The sequence below is a fragment of the Gracilinanus agilis genome, chromosome 3 (assembly GCF_016433145.1).
Source record: "Gracilinanus agilis isolate LMUSP501 chromosome 3, AgileGrace, whole genome shotgun sequence".
Taxonomy (NCBI): Eukaryota; Metazoa; Chordata; class Mammalia; order Didelphimorphia; family Didelphidae; genus Gracilinanus; species Gracilinanus agilis.
Genome location: NC_058132.1, coordinates 359,496,891 through 359,522,089, shown reverse-complemented (window position 1 = coordinate 359,522,089; position 25,199 = coordinate 359,496,891). Strand labels below are relative to the sequence as shown.

Sequence of the window (25,199 nt, the reverse complement as noted above, 5' to 3'; positions counted from 1 at the left end):
ACATACCATAATAGTTCATCTACATCCCCAAATGACAGGCATTCCCTTTGTATGCAATTAGATAAAGTCTCTTTAATTGACTTAAGAAGGTATATATTCATTTATAGCAATGTATGTTCATTTCCCCTGGTTCTATATTCTCTATATAAAGAGATACAATTTGTGGGTTTGGTGTCATCGTTAAAACCATCAATCATTCCAGCTCTTTTGTTCTTTCTTCTTCACTACCATTTTTAATATTCTTAATCATTTTTACTGCTCTTATTTGAATACTCTCCAGTTTTTCATTTCCCTCTTCAAATATAGAAAATAATCTTCATATAAAGGGATTATCACTGCCACTTTATAATATGTCTGTAGCCAGTTCCTTAAGGGTAGGAACTATGATACACATTTTTTTAATCTCTCAAAAAGTTTTCCAAAGAGAAGGGTTTCAAAATATGTTGGAATTCCGGTTTCTTTTAATGTACTCGATTTCCAACTATTGTCTTCAATTACTGCCTCTTTCAAATCCTTTCTTGTGAGAATTTATTTTTTTAATTCTTTTAATTAATAATTTAATTAATTAATTTCTGTATAATAGGAAGAATTATTGTGTCTGGAATAATGAGCTCCTAAAAATCTATTTATTGAGCTGCCTGATCCAGCTTGGGTTGTCCCTGGTCACAAGAGAGCCATAGAGACATTCATCACTTTATCAATTATGATGCTGACTTAATCAATAAACCTGATATAAAACTTATATTCTTACCCCAAAATCAGTCTCTTAAGATAATTTTATCACAGCACTGAACAAAATAGAGAAACTTTCTTTTACAAGGTCTGAACATCTCCCCCTACTCAATAAACTCCAGTGCATTCTTATGATTTCCAGGATCAAACAGAAAGCCTTTCATAACACAGACACCTACCACCTTTCCTGCCTTATACTTCACCCCTCTCCATGTACACTATGTTCCTTGCTGTTGTTACTTGAACATAAGATTCCATATGACTCTGTGCCTTTTAAATGCCTGTCTCCCATGCCTGGAATTCTCCTCCTCATTTCTGTCTCCAGTTCTCCTCTTGCTTCTTTGAACACTCGGCTAACATCTCTCCTTCCACATGTGAGAGGCCTTTTTCCTCTTCTCCCTACACTGCCTTTCCTCAGAGATTACCTGCCATTTACACTGTACATAACTTGTATGAACATAATTATTTGCATCTTTTCTCCCTCATTAGAACATGAGCTCCTTAAGGGAAAAGACCATATTTTTGCCTCTCTTTCTATCCCCTGTGTTTCATAGCAAGCCCTTTTGACTCTCTGAGTGAGTATATATGTTTGAATTACAATTTTGCTTAATGTACTTGATTTCTAATTATATAGGCCTTCCTCGCCATAATGGAGAGAATTCCCTGAAAATTTATAGACTCTAGAGAGGCATATTTTAGTCCCTTGTGGAACAAGACAGAGCCTGGTCTTTTGGGAAAAAAAGAGTTCCCAGACCATAAATGTGTAGTCTCACTCAAAGGATAAAGGATTGTAGTTATTCGACAAAGTTATTCTTTGTTGAGCATTAGAGCTTAGAATGTCACTGACCCTCCTCAGGAAATAATCTTCTCATGCATTGCAAATGATCCTTGGACTCAGTGGGACCCCCTGACAGAACGGAAACTCCTTGATGCCAGAGACTACTTAATTTTTTGTCTTTGTATCTCTAATACCTTTCATGCAAAGTGCCCAACACAGAAAAGTCCATTATTTAGGGTAGCTAGGTGGCTCTTCGGATAGAAAGCCAGGCCTAGAGGCGGGATCTCCTGGGTTCAAATCTGGCCTGACACCTTTTAGCTATGAGACCCCGGATAAATCATTAAACCCCATTGCCCGAACCCTTACTGCTTTTATGCCTTGAACAATATTGATGCTAAGATGGAAGGTAAGGGTTTAAAAAAAAAACCTACACTTGAATACAAGCTCAGTTATTTACTATCTATGCGACCTTAGGTAAACTGATTAAGCTTTCTGGATCTGTCAAGTCATCTGTAAGATGAGAACTTTGGACTAGAGAGGTAATACCCTTGCCAATGACATCCTGACTTAGAAACCATCAATTACATTCTAAAGTATTTTGATTTGATTTTGTTGGATATTTCTCAATTATATTTTAATCTGGTTCCTACCCCCTGGGGGCCACAATAAAGGCTGCTGGCAGACCCTGCATAGGACACCTCTGTACTGGATCATCCTGAAATCCTTTCAGTCTATTGCCCTTCCCAAGGGAGGGGACAGGGTTAAGGGCCAGGCCTGCGGTGAACTTCCTGGGAGGAGATTCTCCCTTAAAGCAGCTCAGCCCTCACATGGAGAGAATGACTAAGCCCTCCGTGTCCTGGTCAAACAGTGAAAGCCAGGCAGGACTGCTCCTACAAGGCGACACATGACAGGCTACCATTCCTGGAGGACTCAGCTAAGCTTGGTCAGGATTCTTTGTTTTTCTCCCAAGAACAGACTCAAAGCTATCCTTCAATGTTTGGCTGCTTTGTTCAACCGGAAGTCTTTTTTCTTGTCTTCCCAGGACTGTAGTTTTCTCTTCATTGAAATTTTATGTTTTACTGAGTTCTGCTTGGTCTTTGGTTCAGACTTGTGATTTCATCACAATAAGGAAACTCTATCAGGGTAATCAGTACCTTCTGCCATTTGCCTGAGGTTAAGAACTAAACTGAGGTGGGTCACTGTAAGACCCTGGGCAAGTCACTTGACCTTTGGGGTCTCAGTTTCCTCATCTGTAAAATGAGTGGTCTGAGTCAGATGACATTTGAAAGTATCCTTTTCCCTTTATTCCAGTTAATACATTCTATGAATCAGGTAAAAATTAGAAAATTAAATAAAAGCATGCTCAAGAGTATTAACTTTAATCATTCAGTAGATGATCAGTGCCTAAGGTGTTCCAGGTACTGTGTCAGGTGTAAGATACAATGACAAAAAGGAAAAAAAGTAGTCTCTTAATTTAAGGAGCTTGCATTCTACCAGAAAGGTATAACATCCTTGCTTGGTCCAGAACACAAAAGTCTATTTAAAAAAGTCCTAGCAGTCAAATGTCTTCAACTAACTCATCTTGACAAATTACAAAATCTAGAGTATCAGAAGGGTTAAGCAGTTTTCTCATGATCACACTGCTAATATAGGACAGACATAGGATCTAAAGCCGTGTATTCCAAGGTCAGTCATCTTCCCATGACCCCACAGTGTCTATATAAAACACACAGTTCCGTTTTTTTTTTAAATGGAAGGTAAAGGGGGTAGTTGGGTAGCTCAGTGGATTGACAGCCAGGCCTAGAGACGGGAGGTCCTAGGTTCAAATCTGGCCTCAGACACTTCCCAGCTGTGTGACCCTGGGCAAGTCACTTGACCCCCATTGTCTACCCTTACCACTCTTCTGCCTTGGAGTCAATACACAGTATTGACTCCAAGACAGAAGGTAAGAGTTTAAAAAAAAAAAAAAAAAAAAAAAAAAGACCTTAGCTTCCATTTTATTTAATTTAATTTAATTTAATTTAATTTAATTTATTTTATTTTATTTTATTTTTAAACCCTTAACTTCCATCTTGGAGTCAATACTGTGTATTGACTCCAAGGCAGAAGAGTAGTAAGGGTAGACAATGGGGGTCAAGTGACTTGCCCAGGGTCACACAGCTGGGAAGTGTCTGAGACCAGATTTGAACCTAGGACCTCCTGTCTCTAGGCCTGGCTCTCAATCCACTGAGCAACCCAGCTGCCTGGAAGGTAAGATCTTAAAAATAAATAAACATATAAATGAATGAATGAATGAATAAGCAAGCACATAAATAAATGAATGAATGAAAGAATGAATGAATGAGTAAATAAATAAATAAGATAAAGTAATAAAATAAAATAAACACAGATAAGCAAATGCCAAGAAAGAACTAAAGATTTGGGCCATCCGGAAAGGCTTTGGGTAAGAGGGAGTACCTGAGCTCAACCCTGAATGAAACTGGACTTTTAAGGGAAGGCCATGGAAATGGGACATGGCGTGTTAAATTCGGGGAATAAACTAGAAGACCAGTTTGGCTGGCATGCAGAGTTTCTAGAATAATACGAAATCAATCTGAAAAGGCAGACAAGTGTGGAGGGCCAGGCTGAAAAGCTTCCATTCTACCCTCCCTCAGTGAGAAGCTGTGTGACCCAGGCACACAGGGCAGCCCTGCTATTCAATGAGCTCTGGTCAACCAGGGCTTCCCCAAGAGGCACATCAGCAGCCAGGCAGCTTAGTTCGCTTCTAAGATAGAACCATCCCCAGTGGGAGTATTCAACCACACAGACTCAGTCTTTGTATGGAGAGCTCAACTTCACAGCTGCACAGACCTAATCATTAGGAAGATTTTCATGGCACTGAACCCAAGTTTACTTCTCTGTAGCTTACTCACATTGTTCTAGGCTAGCCTTCTGGGAGGTAAGCAGTAAGTCTTCCACAGGTCAACCCCTTGCCTTCTCTCTCTTTCTTAAACCCTCACCTTTTGCCTTTGGATCAATACTGAGTATTGGTTCCAAAGCAGAAGAGCAGTAAGGGCTAGGCAATGGGGGTTAAGTGCCTTGTCCAGGGTAACATAACTAGGAAGTGTCTGAGGTCACCTTTGAACTCAGAACTTCCTATCTCTGGGCCTGGCTACCCCTTGGCTGCCCTCTGCCCTTCACATTAAGAAAAATTAATATATCCACATCTCTTCCAGTCTTCTCTTATCCAGGGTAAATATCCCCAATTCATTGAATTGATCCTCACATGACATAAACTTGAGGCTCTTTGCCATTCTTTCTACCCTTCTCTAGATGCCCTCCAACTTATCAATATCCTTCTTTAAAATGTGACACTTCAAAGAGAAAATAATTTTCTAAATGTGATCTGGCTAGGGAGGGGTCGTTATTCAGTTGTTTCAGTCATGTCTGACTCTTTGTGATCCCATTTGGAGTTTTCTTGATAAAGACACTGGAGGGATTTATCATTTCCTTCTCCAGATCATTTTTCAGATGGAGAAACTGAGACAAACAGAGTTAACTGACTTGCCCAGGGTCACACAGCTAGTCTGATTCTGGATCTACATTCAGGTCTTCTTGACTCCAGGCCTGAGCTCCATCCACTGTACCACCTCACTGCTCTCCTGATGAATAACAAAATAGTAAAAATTATCTTCATCAACACAGGACTTTTACAAACTGCTGACTAATTACTTTTTTTTCCACCTATCACTATTAATTTTTTATGAATCTAATTTGACATTGCATTTATCCCCATTAAAAGTCATCTTGTTAGATTTATTCCAGTGTTCGAGGTTTTCAAGATTTCTTTGAATCTTGACTTTTTCTTATAGATCTTTTTCATATGTTATCTAAGTTTTTCTCTAAGGAATTGATAAAAATTAAAAGCACCAGGTCAACCACACATCCCTAGCTTCCTCTCTTGTTCAAAATGATAACAAACTACTCCCGATGACTTTTGGGGATACCAATCATTCAACTTGTTTTACACACATCTAACTGCATTACCTTTTAGCTTCTATCTCTCCAGATTTTTCACAAGAATAACAGAGAGTCTTTGTGAAATACTTTGCTAAAATCTAGGAAAATGACATCTATTGGCATTCCTCTGGTCTACCATCTTACCATCTTAACAACCTCATAAGAAAAAGAAATAAAGCCTAATTTAGTGAGCATCTAGAAAAGGTAATTAGCACAAAGAACACAAGAGTTAACACAAGATGACTTCAGCCCAAACTGGCTTTTCTAGATGCTCACTATCTTCTTAATAACACATTCTAAAAATTTTTTAGGTGTTGGAGTTGAATTCATTGGCCTCTAACTGGCGGTTTCTATTCTCTTCCTTCAGGGAAAATAAGGATATCTACCCTTCTCCAATTCTATGATTTCTCCACTGTTCTCGATGATCTTAGAGGCATCACTGACAAGGGCCCCCCACACACAGCTGCCAGTTTTTTTAAGTACCATGGAAAAAGTTCATTTGGACCTGCTCACCTGAACTCATCAAAGGCATCCAGGTGCTATCTATCTCCTTAATGAAAGCTCCAGAGTTTCAGAACTTGGGATCAAATCCTGTCTCTACTTTGTTACCTGTGTGACCTAGGCTAAGTCACTTCATATCTCTCGGGCTCAGTTTCCACAACTGTAAAATGAAGAGGTTTTAATAGATAGAAAGAACTCTGTGGTCCCTTCCAGCTCTGGAATTTATCCAATGAGTCTATAAATCCTTTATTATCCATTTTTGACTTGTTTGTTCTCTGCCAAAACAGAAAAAAGACTTCAGCAATGTTTTCTCTCTGGAACTATTTATCATGATCCTAATTAGACCAGACAGAGATCCTATTCATTTTTTGATCTTTCTCTTTCTCCCTATCTAAGTTTTAAAAACCCATTTGTTTTCCTTAGAATATTCTTTTGCCTGATTAAATAAATAAAATAAAATCATCTCTCTTCTTATATCTCTGACCCCTCCCTCTCAGGTCAAATCTTTATCACCTGAATTTTTTTTTAGCAAAATAGATTCTCTTTTGATTTCTAGAAATTAATTGGATTATGAACTATATGCACATTCTTAAAGTAAAACTTTTTTTTAAAATGAGGAAACCAGATGAGAAATTAAAAGAATTGTTTCCTTATCCAAATCTTTTTTTTAAGTCCCAACTGTGCTTTGTCTTCACTCTATTTATTTAACTTGAGATTCTTAACTGTAAAAAGGCAGAAGAGAGGTTTTATACATCCTCCTTCTTTTAGGTCAATATTTGCCTTACTATGATCATATCTACTCAGATCCAAAGAATGTCAGAAATCAACTACCAAAGCAATTGGTTACAATTGATTATTGGAGTTTATCCCTTTTAAAAGGAGATTTTATAAATATATACATATTATATATGTGTATAAATTATACATATATACCCACATACATATGAATAATAAAAAATATTTGAATATCAGCATAATTTATTTTAATCTGTAAATTTTATTGAATTGGAATATCAGATTACTTTGAGAAACATGATGCTGACTGTACCCTAAATTTGCCTCAGTACACCAGCTCAATTTGGCTCTATCTTGGAACAGTTCAATAACAATAAGTTCTACATAAATGCTCTGGCTCAAACCAAAATTTCATTTACTGTTTCTTTCCTTCTCCTGCCTCTCCCCACCCCTCAAATTAATGACTAATGGTCTCATTTTGCTGCAATGGCACCAGAAGCTTCAAAAACCCCAGAAAAAGGTAGTGAGGTGAGGTCAGACTTGGAGAAAAGAAAGATGGTCAGATGAAGAAAAATGTTTCTGAGATATCTAGCATCAACCCTGCCAGAAGCAAATGTAGATTTTATAAGTGACACAAAGTCATTATCTATGCATTTCCCTTTCTGCTGATTCGATTCAAACCAGCACACAATTTTCCAGAGAAACAGATCAGATTTACAGCAAATACAAAGATTGCATCTTTTATTTATAAGGTAAAAATTCTACCCAAATACTCATTATCTCCAATATTAAAATCACATGGCCTATACTACAGGCATCAAGTATCAGTCACACATTGCACATGCTTGGTTGTTTCTGTGGCCTTGCCCAGAGGGCTGATCATCCTGCAGCTATTTACAGAGACCACTCATTCAGCTCTCCATTACCTAGCTCAATTTGGATATTCAAATCTGAAGGCTCACTGACAAAGTAAGATGCATGGATCAAGCAAGGTAGAAACTCTTTCCTTTCTCCTTTCAGAGATAACATATGCAAAGCACTTGTAAACTGTTAAGTATTATATAAAAGTTAGCTATGATTATTACTATTATTCGTTCCTTCAACCCTCTTTAATAGGCCTTGCACCAATCTTAATATAACCCCTTCATCCCCATTTCTAGGTGTGTCTTTTGCTCATGGATTTATTCAATCGATCAACTAATAAACATTTATTAAATGCCTATTATGAGCTAGGCACTGTACTAGAGGCTGAGGATAAAAAGATAAAAAGAACATGATGAATGGAAAGAAAGGCTACAAGTCTGTCTAACTATAAGTACTTTGAAAAACACAAAGTAATATTTTTATTCTTTCAAATATCATGAAGAAAATTTTTAGGGAAGTAAGTGACAAGAAAATTATTTCGAGAGGTGAGTCACAGAGGTCCTTCCTTAGGATAGTAACTTGTATAATAGAGGAGTAGGCTAAATGTCTAAGATGGCAGGGAAAGCTCTAGAGAGAAATCATCTTTGCTGATGCAAATCAGCACTTTCTATTCAATTTATAGTTTTAGAGTTGTCTAGGGCTAAGTGGCTTGACAAAAGTCATAGAGGCACTGAATTCCTGACTCCAAGGCTAGTTCTCCCTATATACCAGTGATTCCCAAAGCAGGCGCCACTGCCCCCTGGTGGGTGCTGCAGCGATCCATGGAAGCGGTGATGGCCATAGGTGCATTTATCTTTCCTATTAATTGCTATTAAAATTTTAAAAACATTAATTTCCAGGGGGCTAAGTAATATATTTTCTGGAAAGGGGGCGGTAGGCCAAAAAAGTTTGGGAACCACTGCTGTATACTATGCCCTATGGCTCTTGCCTAGAAAGATAAGAAAATGACATATAAAAAGTAGTGAGACTTAGTTGCAAAGAAAAGGGGGGGGGTACTAGAAGAAAGTAGCTATAAGTTAAGATCAAGTCTGGTGTGACATTATGATGTATGGACAGGATAATGAAAATTTTAATGAGCTGAATTTTTTTTTTAAATTAAGTTTCCAGGGAGCTTTCAAAGCTTAGTTATTTCCGAGGACTTCCTTTTTATAAAAATGACAAGCGAAAAGATCATGTAGAAAATTCTTACCTATTTTTCTTATCTTCTGTTCTTAATGGCAAAAGGCCAACATGTAGGTGGTATGTTTATTCTAGAGTTTTATTTATTCCTATGTTTTATATTTATTTAAATATTTTTCAACCCTGCAACTGCTGCCTTGCCTGGTTTTCTAATGGGACAAGATGCCCCTCCCAGGATAAGCTCATCACTATGCTGTTCACTCAAGCCTTCACTGACACTCCATCAACTTCTCCTCCTTTCTCTTTGGAGGGCCACAGGGCCCAATCAATATCTAACTCTTCTCAATGCCTTCTTTTAAAGAGGGCAGAAATTGGACTCTCACCTCACTTCACCTTGCATTTGCTGCCCTGCCTGGTTTTAATACCTCAGAACAAAATGGTCCTGCTCTGGATACTCCCTCATGTCCTATCTTTCCCTTCCACCCTCTACTTTCTTCCTCCTTTTGTGTATGTCTCCCTCTTTAGATAGCCCCTTGAGGGAAGGACCAGATTTTTTTAAAATTATATCCCCAGTGCTTGGCACCATAGTAAGCATTTAACAAATATGTATTGGATTCAAATGGATTATGTATCTTCAAATATTCAGGACAATCAAACACATGGAAAAAAAAAGGTTGTATTGTGGTGAATTATTGCTTCTTAATGTTTTTGTATTTCAAGTCATGAATTCCCAAGTATGGTAAGTAAAATTAGTTTGTCTCTTTTCTTTTCTCTCCTTTGCACCCTCTATTCCCAAACCCTACACCAAACTGAATATTCATTTCTCTTTCAATATTTCTGCTTTCTTTTCCTTTCTGTTTCTTCTGGAAGGTAGGTAAAAATAAAGAAAAAGATTTTAAATGACAACTTCAAGTAATAATTTTAAAAATCAATTTTACCTTTAAATTCTCAAGGGCAGGAATATAATATGTGTTATTTATGCTAATACCCTGTTGTCTATTTCTAGGGTCAATGAAGTCCCTTGCCAATATAACTTCTGTACAGTTTAAGTTTTGCATATACAGAAGCCCTGGGAGAAAAGGCTTTTTTGAGTAAGGGCAGTGGTGAAGTAGATAGAATGCCAGACCTGAAGGCCAGAAGACTCATCTTCCTGAGTACAAATCTGGACTCAGACATTTCCTAACTGTGTGGCATTGGGATTATTTTGGCTTGCTTTCTTCATCTGTAAAATAAACTGGATTAGAAAATGGCAAGCCACTCTAATATCTTTGTCAAGAAAACCCCAAATGGGGACACAAAGAGTTGGACACTCCTGAAACAACCCAACAACAACAACAATAAAAGTGAAGCTTATCTATGTGTATCAAACTTTGTGTTTCATTTTGTCCAATGTTGAGGGAAGTCCTCTTAAAAAGTATTACCTATTTCCCTGTCTTTTAAAATTGAGTATATTAGACATTTTAATAAGTCTATCAATTATTATGCTATATCACAATCAAATATTGACTTTGGAGGCTATTACTTTTTTCTATATGGCTGCAGACTAATGTGCTTTCATAGTTCCTTATTTGTTTCCTTATGTTTCCTTATGATACTTTTCTATTATTCAATCAACAACAGCTATCAATTCTTCCCATTTTCAGTATTATCCATTTGATGTCAAATGGGCTACTTTTTGTAGCTTTTGCAGGTAAAGGGGGATTTCTTTTGAGGCTTTGAAGTACTGGCACAGATCGCCTTAATGAATGAATTAATAAAGAAGTAAGAAGTACACAGTGGGGGTACCAACCTGAGAGGAGGCTGAGAATGGGGGTTCAGGAGTTCTGAACTGTGCAAGGGATGAAGTTGTTTGGCTGTCCACCCTATTGTCTGGCACCAATACAATGAGCAAAGGGTCACTAGGCTACCTAAGAAGGGGCAAACTGGCCCAGGGTGGAATGAAGGTCAGAGCTGCCAGGCCATCACCATTGAGTGATTAGCATATAAGTAGCCACTGCACTTCCACATTAAGTGTCTTGGGAGACTTATTCTTGAAAAATAATTACTTATGTGTGTGTGTGTGTGTATATATAAAGACACATCAACACAAATCATTCCTAATCTGAATGTCAATATCATTACTTACTGAATCCGGTGTCCTTCCAATACTGGACCAAATAAAGTCCCATGATTTTAAGTAAGTGGTTATATTCTTTGATATCGAGGAATCCTTGTTTATTATGAGATGGTTCCATCACTTCCAAAGGTATATTAACAATTCCAACCACACCAGCACCAAGCCTAGAAAAAGAAACACATGAGTACAATCTTGTGAAATTTAGCTAATGAAAAGATTCTCACACTGATAATTTTCCACCTAAATTCTCCATTGACAAGCAGAACAGTGTACTTCATGTCCTTAATATAGGCTCCCAAAAACAAAACTTGAGAAAAATTCATTTTGCAACTGAATTCCTTAATGGAACTCTGTTAACATGTCCATAGACAACCAAGAAATTAATATACAATCACTTTAAAAACATACCACCCTGAGATTCATGGGGCAATAGTCCTTTTTAAAAATAATTATGAATTATTTTTCCATGGAAAATAAAATTCCACATAGGGGAAGACTTTCAAAATGAAAACTAAGGTTATCATTTCTCCACAAGCACTTATAACTCTGCTAGGTATGTTCTTATATAGAATTGTATAAATTGCACATACATAAAATACATATATTATTTTAATTATATATGTCCATATCTATTTAATAATCTCCTATAATATTTATATTTCCCCCTATGTAATGTAGATTCCTTGATGGGTAAGGTCTATTTCATTTATTTCCAGTGCTTGGTGGTACTTAGCACACAGTAAGCACTTAATAAATGTTTGTTGATTAGGTTAAAACTCTGCAAGAATTCAAGAGCAATGAGAAAGACCTAGAGTTAACTCTTCTAGAATTCTATGAATTTGGCGAGTACTTTTAAAAGAAGTTTTAGCAGCAAACAAAAAGAATTGGCATAGGAAAATCACAATGTTCTTTCCGTAATTCAAAAAAGAAAGAGGTGGGATGGGCTTTTTCTAACAGTGCAGTAAAATAGGAAATATAAAAGCAACAGTAAGTTGTTCATTAGAATGAGTAGAGTCTGTTGTTCTCCCTCAGCCCCTCAGGAGACTCCCATAACTCCTGTCAATATAACGTTAGGCAGATTTATGTTTGTGCATTGACAGGAAAGGTGGATAGATCTTTCGAGGGCGGTGAACAGAGAATAAGACACCTGCTTCAATTATGATGAATAACTCATCTGATTCCACCTATAGACTCTTCCTTGAACACCCTTGTTCTCCACTCCCTCCCCTTGATCATCTGAAAACTAAACCATACTCACAGAGACCCAGGTTTTGATTGTGGCCCCACTTTCTCATGCATTTTTATCAGGCGGCAATTACTGTAAATGAACATTCCATCTTGGCTTCTGTTTTCTATGTTCACTCCAAAGATTAGATAAAGCTTCTTCGGTTTTTTCAGTTCTCTAGAGTTATATTTTCAAAGACATATTTTTAAAAAGCCATATGTAGCCATTCCTGTTTACTAGAGGTCATTTATTAACTTATCTAAAACAACAACAATCTTTTTCAAACAAGGCAATATACCAAAAACTACTTAGTAGGTTTTACAAAAAATTATTGGGCAGCTAGGTGGCACAGTGGCTAGAGTGCTGGGCCTGGAAGCAGGAAGACTTATCTTCCTGAGTTCAAAATCAAACTCGGACACTTCCTAGCTGTGTGACCCTGAGCAAGTCACTCAATCCTGTTTGCCTCTGTTTCCTTATCTGTAAAATGAGTTGGAAAAGGAAATGGCAAACCACTCAAGTATCTCTGCCAAGAAAACCCCCAAAGAGCCAATGACAAGTCAGACACAATTGAAGACAACTGAACAAGTTGGTATACTCAGCATCCTTGAAGTATCTGAATAAAGTACATACATAGCAAGCTAGCACTCTGCTCAAAACAACGTTCCAAGGCAAAAGTCCTATGATGAAATATGCTATCTAGTGCCTGAAAGAGAACTGATGAACTCTGAGTGCAGATTGAGGCATAACTTTTTTACTTTATTTTTCCTTGTTGTATGTATGTATGTGTGTTCTTTTATATAACATAGAAATATGCATGGCTTCTTATGTATATAATTGATACCATAATTCTCAGGGGATGGGAGAGAGATAATCTGGAATACAAACTTTAAAAAAAATGAATGTTTAAAAATGTTTATACAATGACCCAGGACAATTTTGAGGGATTTATGGTAAAGAACGCTGCCCACATTCAGAGGAAGGACTGAAGGAGAGGAAACATATAAGAAAAACAACTGCTTGAATACATGGGTTGGGGTGGACATGATTGGGAATGTGGACTCGAAACTACCACACCAATGCAACTACCAACAATTTGGAAATATGTCTTGATCAAGGACACATGACAAAACCAGTGAAAATGTGCATCGGCCATGGGTGGGGGGAGTGCGGGGGGTGAAGGGGAAAGTAGGAGCATGAATCATGTAAACATGTTAAAAATGAATATTAATAAATGTTTAAATTTTAAAAAAACACAAAAAAAGTTTACATATAATTGATAAATATTTAATTAAATAAATTTAAAAAATTTTAAAACATAACTAGTTAGCTTGATAATTGAATAAATAAGTGGACAGATGGCTAGATAGACAGATGGAAAGACTGATTTAAAACTGAAAGAAACCTTGAAGGACCATGAACCAACCACCTTCTTTCACAGGTTTCAACTGAGTCTGAGAGAAGTTAAATGTTTTTCCCAAGATGAATAAAAGCAAAAACATTCAGTGAGTTGAGAGAATCATATATTCTCAGAATCTACAAGAGTTCTAAAACACTAAATTATTCTTGTAAGTATTGATATACAAAAATGGAGTAATAATTAGCTTAATAAGTAATTAAGAAAGAATCACAGGAATAATTTCTGACCTGAAAGTTTCCACTGGTTACCAGCCAGATCTCTGACTCCAACCAAGGCGTGTGTGTGTGTGTGTGTTTATATATATAAACTATATAATATAATATAAATATATAAATATAAAATATAAAAATACTGTGTATGCGTTCTAAGGCAGAAGAGCAATGAGGGATTAAGTGACTTGCCCAGGGTCACACAGCTAGGAAGTTTCCGAGGCCACGTTTGAACTCAGGACCTCCTGTCTCTAGGTCTGGCTCTCTATTCACTGAGCCACTAGTACTTACTCCTCATGAGTACATTTTAAACAATTCTGACAGAAATCTACCTTAGTAAAGATCTCAAGGAAAGGAAGGTAACCTTTTCTAGCCTCAAAGGCTAATAAAATATGTCAACAAAGATATTAGATTTTTAACTCCTGTCATTTCAGCCAAATCACTGTTGTATTGAGTTTTGGTATAAGTTTCTTTAAAGATTAATTAATACTAAAAATTTCAATAGAGAAAAATTAAACTAGCCTTGTTGCTTACTGAATACACACACACACACTCTCTCTCTCTCTCCCTCCCTTTCCTCCTCCTCCTCCGGTCTTTCTCTCTGTCTCTTCTCTCTCTGTGTCTCTCTCTGTATCTGTTTCTCTCTATATATCTGTCTCTCTGTCTCTCTCTGTATCTCTCTCTCTGTCTTCTAAGTATAACACTAAAGATCAAATTGAAATTCTCACTGCAGAGGGCAACTAGGTGGCTCAGTGGATTGAGAGCCAGGGCTGGAGACAGGAGGTCCTGCATTCAAATATGATCTCAAACATATCCCAGCTGTGTGACCCTGAGCAAGTCCAACCCCGCCACTGCCTAGCCCTTACTGCTCCCTATACCTTGGATCTAATACACAGTATTGATTCTAAGATGGAAGGTGAGGGTTTGTTGTTGTTTTTTTAAGTAGCCATATATTCTTACAACAGTATCCTATAATTAACAGGACTGCTTGGAAATCATCAAGTGTTTCTCTCAGGGGCCCAGTACCCAAAGCATTCCTTGGGGATACTGTAGAAGAAATTTAGGCATGAGGCCAGAGCCTGGGTGCTGGAATGGATGGCCTCTTGAGTTCTTTTTCAGCTCAGGAGACTTGGAAAAAGGGATAAGGACTGATCTGTATTTGCAAAAGACTATTTTTTAAATGTATACACATACAGAGTTTTAGGTATAATGACCACATTTTCAGCATTAAGTGATTTGGTTCATATTCTTCCACAAGCCAAAAGTAGAGACCAATTAAATAACTAACACAGAACACAGCATTGCTTGGGAAGACATGCTCATGCTAGAGTTGACCAGTATGCAAAATGTCTGCAGAAACTATTATGAGTTTATAACTTGACTTCAAAATGAAAATGCATTTTGCTTTTGAAACAAATTCAAGCCAGCTGGCATTTTCAGATATAATGGTACTGTACTTAAATAAAATAAAGGTTACACCATCTATTATACCCTGCATTAAGACCACAAATAGTCATCATCAAAATTTTTCTTTCACATTTATCAAAATGAAGACTTTAAAGGCCTCTCACTTTCAAGAAAAATTTGTGTGGCATTTATTCAATATTTATTTCCTTGCATGCGTGACTTACTACATTAGTTTGTTTCTGAATCTCAGTTTTACAGAAAGCAACAATCATATCCCATTGCTTGTTTGATTCATAAAAGTGTAACTGAAATTCAATGATTCTTATGTTTAGTCAGTGGAGTTTCTCCACAATATCTTATGTTTCAAAGTTTCCTTTTGTTTAAATAACATCAAGCAATCATTTTTAGATAACCTATAATCTACTGATCAGATCTATCTTGGAGCTGCAAATACTTTTCCTGGTTTAGTACAAGTTAGTTCTTTCTGTCTTGGGGTGCAGCACCTTCTTAAACCTCTCTCTCGCTATCTATCCATCCATCCATCTATCTATCTATCTATCTATCTATCTATCTATCTATCTATCTATCTATCTATCTATCTATCTATCTATTCATCTATCTTCTATCTATCTATCTATTCATCTATCTTCTATCCAGTTCTTGGCACAGTGTCTTCCACATTATAGGTTCAATATATGCTGATTGGTTGATTAAGACTGCAAAGTTCTGGAAGAGACTGTTCTTTTTTTTAAGTGCTATAGAAATTATATTTTAATAGTACTAAAACATCCAGAGATAGCTAGGTGGTACAGTGTAAAGAGAGTCAGGCCTAGAGTCAAGAAGACCTAGCTGGGTGACACTGAGCAAGTCATTTCATCCCACTTGCCTCAGTTTCCTCACCTGTAAAAAGGACTGGAGAAGGAAATGGCAAAACATTCCAATATCTTTGCCAAGAAAACCCCAAAAGGGGTTGCAAAGAATCACACACAGCTGAAAATGACTTAACAACAACAAAACAAGAGATAATGTAAGCAATGCACTGATTTGGTGGCAGAAAACTAAATGTACAGACATGGTTGTGTTTACTAGACAACCAGACACTGACTGAATTGATAACTTTTTATCCATTCAGAGACAGCTGGTGGTATAGCGAATTGAGTGCTATGCCTGGAGTCAGCAAGACCTGAATTCAAATGTGATTTCAGATAACTATTAGCCGTGTGACCCTAGGTAAGTCACTTACCCTCTGTCAGCTCCTGTTTCCTAATCTGTAAAACAGAGAACAAAACAGCACCCACCTCCCAGGATCATTGTGAGGATCAAATGGGATAATAATTGTAAAGTGCTTAGCACCATGCCTGGCAAACAGTCTGCATTTAGTAACTCATACAGGAATTTTGGTGTCACATAGACAATGCATTTATAGTTCTCCTTGTGCATGTCCACACACTATCCTGCCAAGATCCATACCTTCCTCAATGTGGGGGCTCCCTCCTCCGACACAGAGGACTATCTCTCCAAACCTTGTTTCTGCTGATCCTTTCTCATATCCCCACCACCATCCCTCCCCTGCAAAAATCATTCCCTGGCCACAGAACTTAGCTAGGCTGGTCCTAACCAAACTGCCTCTAGGTACAGACACCTGTCCTGCCCAGCTTGTTAGGTCCCGAAAGACTGGCCGACCCTCTATGCGCCCAGGCTCGCCTCAACCCCACAAGAATGTTTAAATACAATGCACAGGTACTTTATACATGCGTTTTGCTGATCATACTGTTTGGGAAATTTAACCAAGTTATAGATAATATGATGAGTTGGGGGTGACAGGAGGGAGAAAGCATCACAATAAGAATTTCACCAGCCTATTAGAGAACAAAATTTGATTTCCGATGAAGTAGACAGACAGACAGACTGACGCTTACTTTTCTTTCTCCTTAAGCGTCTTCTGCTTCAATTCTGAGTCTTCCAAAGCTTTCTTTAACATATCCTAAAAAAGCAATTCAAGTCAGGTACATTAAAGGTGATTACGAGTAGAACAGTAATAACCAAAGCAATAGTCATGTGACAGTATTTATAGAGGGCTTTAAGTTTGGCAAAGAGCTTTCCTAAGTATTGGCTACTTTTATTCTCACAACAACCCTTAGAAGTGAGGGGCTATTCTCTGACCTCCAACACACCTCACTCTGGCTCCCTGAACCGGGAGGCTCACTTCCACAGGATAACCAACAAAATCATGATCAAACACAGATTTGTAATGTTTGCTGATTTTAAAGTATAAATGCTCCCACTAAAAAGTTAACCATGGGAAAAAGAAAAAGTTCTCATGAGCCAGGCAAGCTGGGTTCTAATCTGGGTTCTTCCAATAACTGTTTGTGTGATCTAAACTTTAGTAATTTCTCCAGCCTTCATTTTCCATCTAAATAAAAATGAAAGAATTGGGTCAGACGGTCCTGAAAAATCTCTTCAAGTCTTCCAAATTATTATGACTTTTATGCCCTTTTTTTGACCCCTACCTGACAAAATAATAATTTTATCTTTGCTAAATGGTATAGTGAATACAATGCTAGGCCAGAACCAAAGGAGACCTGAGTTCAAATCTGACCTTACACATTTACTAACTGTGTGACCCAGGCTGAGTCACTTTACTCCATTTGCCTCCATTTTCCCCATCTATAAAATGGGGATAATGGCACCTACCTCCCAACGTTCTTGTAAGAATCAAATTAGATAACTGTAAAGATCTCATAGCAAGAGCTATATAAATGTTAGATATTATTAAGAGGGCAGCAAGGTGTCGTAGACTGGTCTTTAAGTTCCAACTCTACCATTTATTACCAACATCACTTTGGGTTAGTCACCTAACCTTTGGGATTTTAGGTTTCTATTCTAAAAAGAAGAAAGTTGGCCTAAATGAACTCTAAGTATCTCTCACAAATATGCAGGAAGTCTAGGGCAGTGATGGTGAACCTATGGCATGGGTGCCAAAGATGGCACGCAGGGTGCTCTCTGTGGGCACTCAGTTGCTCCTGTTAAGATAGTTTTTTTTTTATTAATTTCTACTTTTCTATTTAAGAGGCAAAGGAGTAATAAGATTTCTTAGTGGGGGCAGTTGGGTAGCTGATTGTGAGCCAGGCCTAGAGCTGGAAGGTCCTAGGTTCAAATCCAGCCTCAGACACTTCCCAGCTGTGTGACTCTGGGCAAGTCACTTAACCCCCGTTGCCTAGCCCTTACCGTTGTTCTGCCTTGGAACCAAAACACAGTATTGACTGCAAGATGGAAGGTAAGAGTTTAAAAAAAAAAGATTTCTTAGTAAGAGCCCCCTCCTGTGCCACTTGTCAGGTAGTGACAATTAGAAGAGTGTGGCTGAAGGGAGTCAGTCCTTTGGAGACAGTTGCAAAGGGCTTTTGTCTCTAGGTCTCCTGGGGAGAGGAGTGTGTGACTTGCTCTCTCTAGCTGGAGACAGAGAAATGGAATTTAAAGCCTTAATAGCCTTGATCATTGATAACTTGGGTAGACAGGTAGATAGATCGTGATTATATTATCAGATAGAGTAGTGAGAGTAGGTGAGGGCTTTGTCCTAGCAGAAGATATTGCCTCTGAGGCAGATAGATGTAGGTTTTTTTAGAGAAATTTAGTTAGGATTGGGATCTGGGGTATAGTTACAAGCTATAGTAAGATTACTTTCACTTTCCTCCTTACTATTTCCTATCCATATTTCCTAGTAATAAACTAAGTTTTGTGTTTAAGCAACTGCGCACTGGCTTTTGATCAAACTCCTACCACCAAAATTTAATCCCTCACATACACACCCCCACCCACCCAGAGGTTGTTGCTAGAAAGGCAGAGGGACTCGGGTGGAGCTGTTCCTCTCCCCATTTCCACCATGCTGGATGACATTTTTTCACATCTCTGCCCCTCTGCCCAGCAGCCAATGGGAGCACAGGACAGGTAAGGTGGGCAGCTCACAGGTGGCAAAGCCAGAAGGGAGCAGAGCCCTGAGGCCTCTCCCCTCTACTGCTAAGGCCATTCCTCACTTCACCTGCTCCTCCCTTGTGTGGGGGAAGGCCGGGCAGGGCTTACACAGCATATGGGGCAGGTCCTGGCACTCCATCTCTCAAAGGTTCACCATCACTGGTCTAGGGTCTCCTCTCCCTCCCAGGATAGGAACACTTCTCACCTAAGCATCCATAACTTCTTTTTCTCCAACCTCCTCATTTGCAGGCCTTTCCCATTTCCCTGTGACCTAAACAGTATAATGAAAATCATCTTCTCATCTGCTACTTCCATTCACAAAGTGGCATCATTCCTTCCCTTTTCAGGTTGCAAATCCCCTAATCAAAGCAGGTGACCAGGAAATAGTTAATTTGCCCTCACTGAAGAAAAGCCAAATGACCTGGGTTAGACTAGGGAGAAGAAAGCAGCCCCTTGACAAGCAGAAACTATCTCTTAACCACTCCTCAGTCCCTTGTAAAGGAATAAAAACCCTGGGATGATTGGTGAATTTGATACTTCAGACTAACCCACAATTCAGATGCCCAGAGCTGTTGAGTATATATGCACAAAATGGAAGGCCCATTTCCTTTGTTCTCTTCCCCATTATTAGTAAAGGGAAACTGACCAAAGATGTCACCGCTGCCCCCATCAACTCTTTTTGTGCTAATAGCCTACAGGGCACAGACCAGAATGGTAGTGAGTGGTGGCAAAAGGCAAGAGAAGCAGCTAGTCATCCAGACACTGGCTGTTTCTCTGGCCTCTGGAATAAATGAAGTATGGGAAATTAGAATTTTTTTAGAGATAAAATAAAAAGGTCATGCCAAAAAAAATCAATAACAATAAGAGAGTTTTACCTTTAACCTGAAAGAAGGAAGGGAAAAAAGATAACATTTGAGGAAAGCCATTTGTAAACTTAGCTGCAAGGCATTTACAAGAGCTCCTCTTCTAGCTTATTACACAGTGAGGAAACCATCTCTTTTTTACCAAAAAAAAAAATCTTGTCCTTGTCAGTTTGAGGGCAACTGGCTGGATATATGTGGGGATACTGAGAATGACAGAGGAAAGAGAGCAGTAGTAAGGGCCAGGAAATAGGTGTTTAACTACTTGCCCAGGGTCACACAGCTAGGAAGTGCCACCTTGTTACTCCCCACTTTTCTATTTGTACATTTGGGTATAGGCAAAGCAACAAATTGATAAAATGAGCCACTGTCAGAGAACATGTTATATGGCATATTCTTCAGCTGGAATCAGAAGTATTATAATAAAGAGCCTTTGGTAGCATTCTTTGTAGACTCAGTAATGATATGAGAATAATTGTAACAAAAATAATGAGTATTATTATAATAATTGTAATTTTGTAATAATTGTAATAATAACAATGGTAATAATAATAATACCTTCCTCATGGACAAGATCCATAGACTGCAGAAAAATATTTATTGTGTAGAGCCAGTTTAAAGAGATGGGTTGTGTAGACTTCAAGCTTTATTACTAAAAGCTATAGCTTGTGTGACAGGGCAAGTCACTTATCCTCCATAGCTCTTACTGTTCTTCTGCCTTAGAACTAATATATAGTATTTATTCTAAGATGGAAGGTAAGGGATTTTTTTAAAAAACTAAACTGATAGCATACAATTTGTAGCACTGAACAAAAAACTAAAAAGGAGGACTTTGTTAGGTCTTCTTCGGTTCTGATTTCTTAAGAATTGGTGAAGAGCTAAAGATTGACTAGATATTTTCAAGGACCTTAACAGGCAGGTTTGGGATTTTGTTATTTTCTTCCATAGGATTCAGCTTGCTAAAATCAATACAACTGTTTTCCAGTTTCTCCACAATCTCTTCTCCCTTCACTGTTCTATCACACCTCCTGGCTCTGGTCCTTTCTTCTCTGTTTCCTATGCTTTCCTTATCCATCCGAAATACCTTTGTCAAAATCACCCTACCCTTCCAAACTCAGTGTTAGTTAAAAGTTTATGAAGGAAATGAGGAGGAAAAGGCAATTATGAAGATTCGAAGGTAAACTAGAACACCTGGTATTCAGAAAGTCTTATCTTTCCTATACTGTACCTTGGCAGAAGGCAAACCAGTTCGGACGGATTTTATTTTGTATCGTGCTTCTCTTACCATTTGTTCAGCTGGAAAATGGAGACAAGATTGATTAATAAAAAATGAAATTATTTTAAATCATGTATGTTACACATTTTGAGAAGCTATCACTTTCCATGTGATGATACAGGGCCCAGGATTATGGGGACATAGTGTCAGATAGTGGATTGAACATGGAACTTGGGAATTAGAAAGATCTGGGTTCAAATATGATCTCAGATTTTTATTGGCTCTGGGACCCCAAGCAGATTTGGCTTCCTTAACTACAAAAAAAAGACGATGATAGTACCTATTTAATAGGGTAATTTTGAAGATTAAATGAGATGGTTTATGAAAGCACTAAGTAAACCTTAAAGTTTATAAGTTAGTTATTATAACATTTGCATAAGGATCAAAATCTCAAAGATCTAACATCTCATCCTTTTTGGTTCCTAAAACATGCTTCCTAGGTTCAGTCTTGGGGGTGGGGGGGTAACCATTGACAGGGCAGTAATGTACATATACTAATAAAGGAGATGAACCCCTTGTCCCACTCTGCATAACCACTGTATTAAGGGGCTGGATCTTTTTTACACCTAGACTTTATATTCTCAGGTAATGCGTCTACACACACACACACACACACACACACACACACACACACACACACACCTCACTTGAGGCTTTGATGCCCCATGAAATGTTCTAAGAAAACAGGGATAGTCTTGTCTGCTTATATCCCTGGCACTTAGTACACTGCTTCACATATAGTAAATTGTTAATGAATGCGTCATTCATTTATCTGTCCATCCATCCATTCATACACTCATCCATCCATCCATTTATTCAGAGACTGAAAATTCCAGTCTTCACTGATAAACCTGTAGCTGTGAATCTCTACCCCAGGAAATCACAGTTTAAATTGAACCCAAGATAAAAAAATAAGGGAGGGGAAGGGGAGAGAGGAGAATATAAAAAAGGTATACCAGAAAGATGATCACATACCAATTTTTACTGCCACCTCTGCCTTTTTTACTTCATTTTTTGATACTCCTTTGAAAGAAGATGTGGCATAGAGATACTTTCTGGGAAGGCAAAAAAAATGTTCAATTATTTTAGGCTTTTAAAAGCATATAACCTTATTTTGGGCCCTCATTATCTCTTGCCTAGATTATTGCAACAGAATATTGATTGATCTCCCGCCTGAAGCCCCTGACTGCTTCAGTCCATCCTACATACTGCTGCTGTCAAAGTAATCTTTCTGAAGCACAGAGCTGACCATGCGACTCCTAGTCAACCAACTCCAGTGTCTCCCTATCATCTCTGGAACAAAACAGACATTCCCCTGCTTACCTTGTAAAGCCCTTCCCAGCCTGGCCCCAGCTTACCTCACCAGGACCATGGGCCCTTCCTCCCCTTCCCTCACTCTGGAATGCCCACAAACTGGCCTTCCCTTGGCTCCATGCCCCAGGGCCATCCCTCCCTCCTGCCTGTACCCTCTCCACTGTAGGCCTTCTCTTAAGATGCAGCACAAGGAGCACCACCATTTCTCTCCCTTTAGGACCCTCTTTTAAATCCTCATGTGAGTGTGTATCTAACTACTTTGAAAACACATATAAAGCATGTTCTGAAAACCCAAGCATGGTTTTAGGTTATTAAGGCTTTATATTAAAGCTATTAAATTTGTATTTAAGATTGCAAAGCTTAAAACTTCATGAAGGTTTTGGGGACAGAGTGTATTATTCACTTTATAGTTGTTCTATATATAATATATATTACTGTTGTTGTTTATATCTATAGTATATGCTATATATTATTATATATTATTATTTGTTATTTAATAATTTTTCAATTGCACTCAACTCTTTATGACATCACTTGGAAAAAGACATTGGAGTGGTCTGCGATTTCTTTCTTTTTTTTTTTTTTTTTTTTTTTTAATTTTAAACCCTTAACTTCTGTGTATTGACTTATAGGTGGAAGATTGGTAAGGGTAGGCAATGGGGGTCAAGTGACTTGCCCAGGGTCACACAGCTGGGAAGTGTCTGAGGCCGGATTTGAACCTAGGACCTCCTGTCTCTAAGCCTGGCTCTCAATCCACTGAGCTACCCAGCTGCCCCTGCCATTTCTTTTTTCAGCTCCTTTTACAAATGAGGAAACTGAGGAAAAACAGAATTAAATGACTTGCCTAGGCTTACACAGCTAGAAAGCATCTGAGGCTACATTTGAATCTTCCTGACTTCCAGGGCTCTATCCATTGCACCACCTAGTTGCCAATTTGTATTTTTATATATTATATATATATGTACATATACATGTATGTGTATATACATATATATGTATATTTATTTGTGGTCTCCTCATTTCAACAAATGAGAAGAGTAGTTAATTCTTTGTCCTCATATATACTCAGAAACCAGAACAATGTTTCACTCATATTACCCACTTAATAAAAACTGATTGACACCATTTAAGGATACTTCTAAATATGACTGCACACTGTTAGTCAGTCTCTTGACTCCAGCCATGCATTTTAAACATTCCTGACAAACAGGAATCTAGCTTACTCATCAAATACCTAAATTTGATTATACATTATAGGCATGGAGGTTCATAATCATTAAGTCAGATTCTTCTAGATCTATAAAAGTTCCATCCTATAAACAAGGCACTGTGCTGCTCTGTCTTTGTTTTATAGGTAATTTAAATTTATAAAACATGACTGTCTCTTCCCAATAATTCTGTCCCCACCACCAAACAGAATCCTCCCTTTTAAGCAAAGAAACAAAGTTATGCAAAGCAACTCCTCAAGCGGACCATATCCAAGGGCCCAGGTCTTCCCTGGCCCTGGTCTGCCCAGTGAGGGAAGTATGTTCTGTCACTGGTTTTCTGGAGGGACCATTGGTCAGAGCAATGATTCGAATTCTAATGTCTTTCTGGGAAATTTTCTGTTACATTTCTGTGACTATTTTAATTATTGTTTCCTGAGTTTTGTTTAATCGGCATCTTATTTGTTCTAGGTTTTTTTTTTTCAAGTTTTTGTAAATTACTCAAACGACTTCTGAGACAGCCTGAATTTGGCATATAAGTTCCTTAGACAATAGAGTTAATAATATGATAGCTACTATTTAAGTAGTACTTTAAGCCTTTTAAAGTATCTTACATATGTAATTTCATTTGATCCTCATAAAACAACCCTGAGGGGTAGTTGCTATAATTATCCCCATTTATAGATGAAGAAACTGAGATTGAGAGCAGATAAGTGACTTATCAAGGGCTACAAAGCTAATAAGTTTCTGAGATATGTTTCAAACTCAGGTGCTGCTGACTACATGACAAATATTCTATTACTGTACCACCTAGTTACTGGTTGCATTTAATATACATTTCCCAAGATAACTACTTGATAAATAATTAGATACTTCCTCTCTTAAGAGTAAATATGTCACATATTTCCTAGTTATATGACCCTGGACAAGTTATTGATTCTTAGGTGGAAGATAAGGGTTAAAAAAATTGTGTAGTTAGCTATACAAACTGTGTTACATGAATATAATGGGATATAACTGTGTAACAAAACAATGTGTGTGATGACTACAGAGAAACATAGAAAGATTTGAATAAACTTCTACAAAGTGAAATAAGCATTTCCAAGAAAAAAATATATGCACAATATTGACAACAATTTAAATGGAAAGAACAATGAAACACCAAAAAAAAAAAAAAAAGCAAAATTATAAAGAGCAAGTAGGAGTGGAATGAAGATATAGGACACCAGCAAGGCTAGAAATCCACAACTGTCATACACTGTACATATTTTTGGTCATTTACAATGTATTGATCAGTTGTATTGATTTTTTCCTTTTAAAAAATACTATTTATTCTATGTAATAATTCCTGGAGATACTTGGGATGATGATGTAAGAAACAGAAGACACCAATAAAAACTTATTTTTTCAAAC

At 37.7% G+C, this 25,199-nt stretch overlaps 1 protein-coding gene across 1 annotated transcript in view; it reads right to left on the bottom strand.

The window, feature by feature from the left end:
- Window positions 1–25,199, bottom strand: part of MORC1 (MORC family CW-type zinc finger 1) — a 196,677-nt gene that overhangs the window by 97,814 nt on the left and 73,664 nt on the right. The window contains exons 9-13 of the mRNA XM_044669190.1: window positions 22,243–22,322; window positions 21,220–21,287; window positions 17,082–17,146; window positions 12,163–12,306; window positions 10,914–11,068 (exon numbers count right to left, since the gene is read on the bottom strand). Coding sequence (XP_044525125.1) covers window positions 10,914–11,068; window positions 12,163–12,306; window positions 17,082–17,146; window positions 21,220–21,287; window positions 22,243–22,322 — 512 coding nt within the window. The remainder of the gene's footprint in view (window positions 1–10,913; window positions 11,069–12,162; window positions 12,307–17,081; window positions 17,147–21,219; window positions 21,288–22,242; window positions 22,323–25,199) is intronic.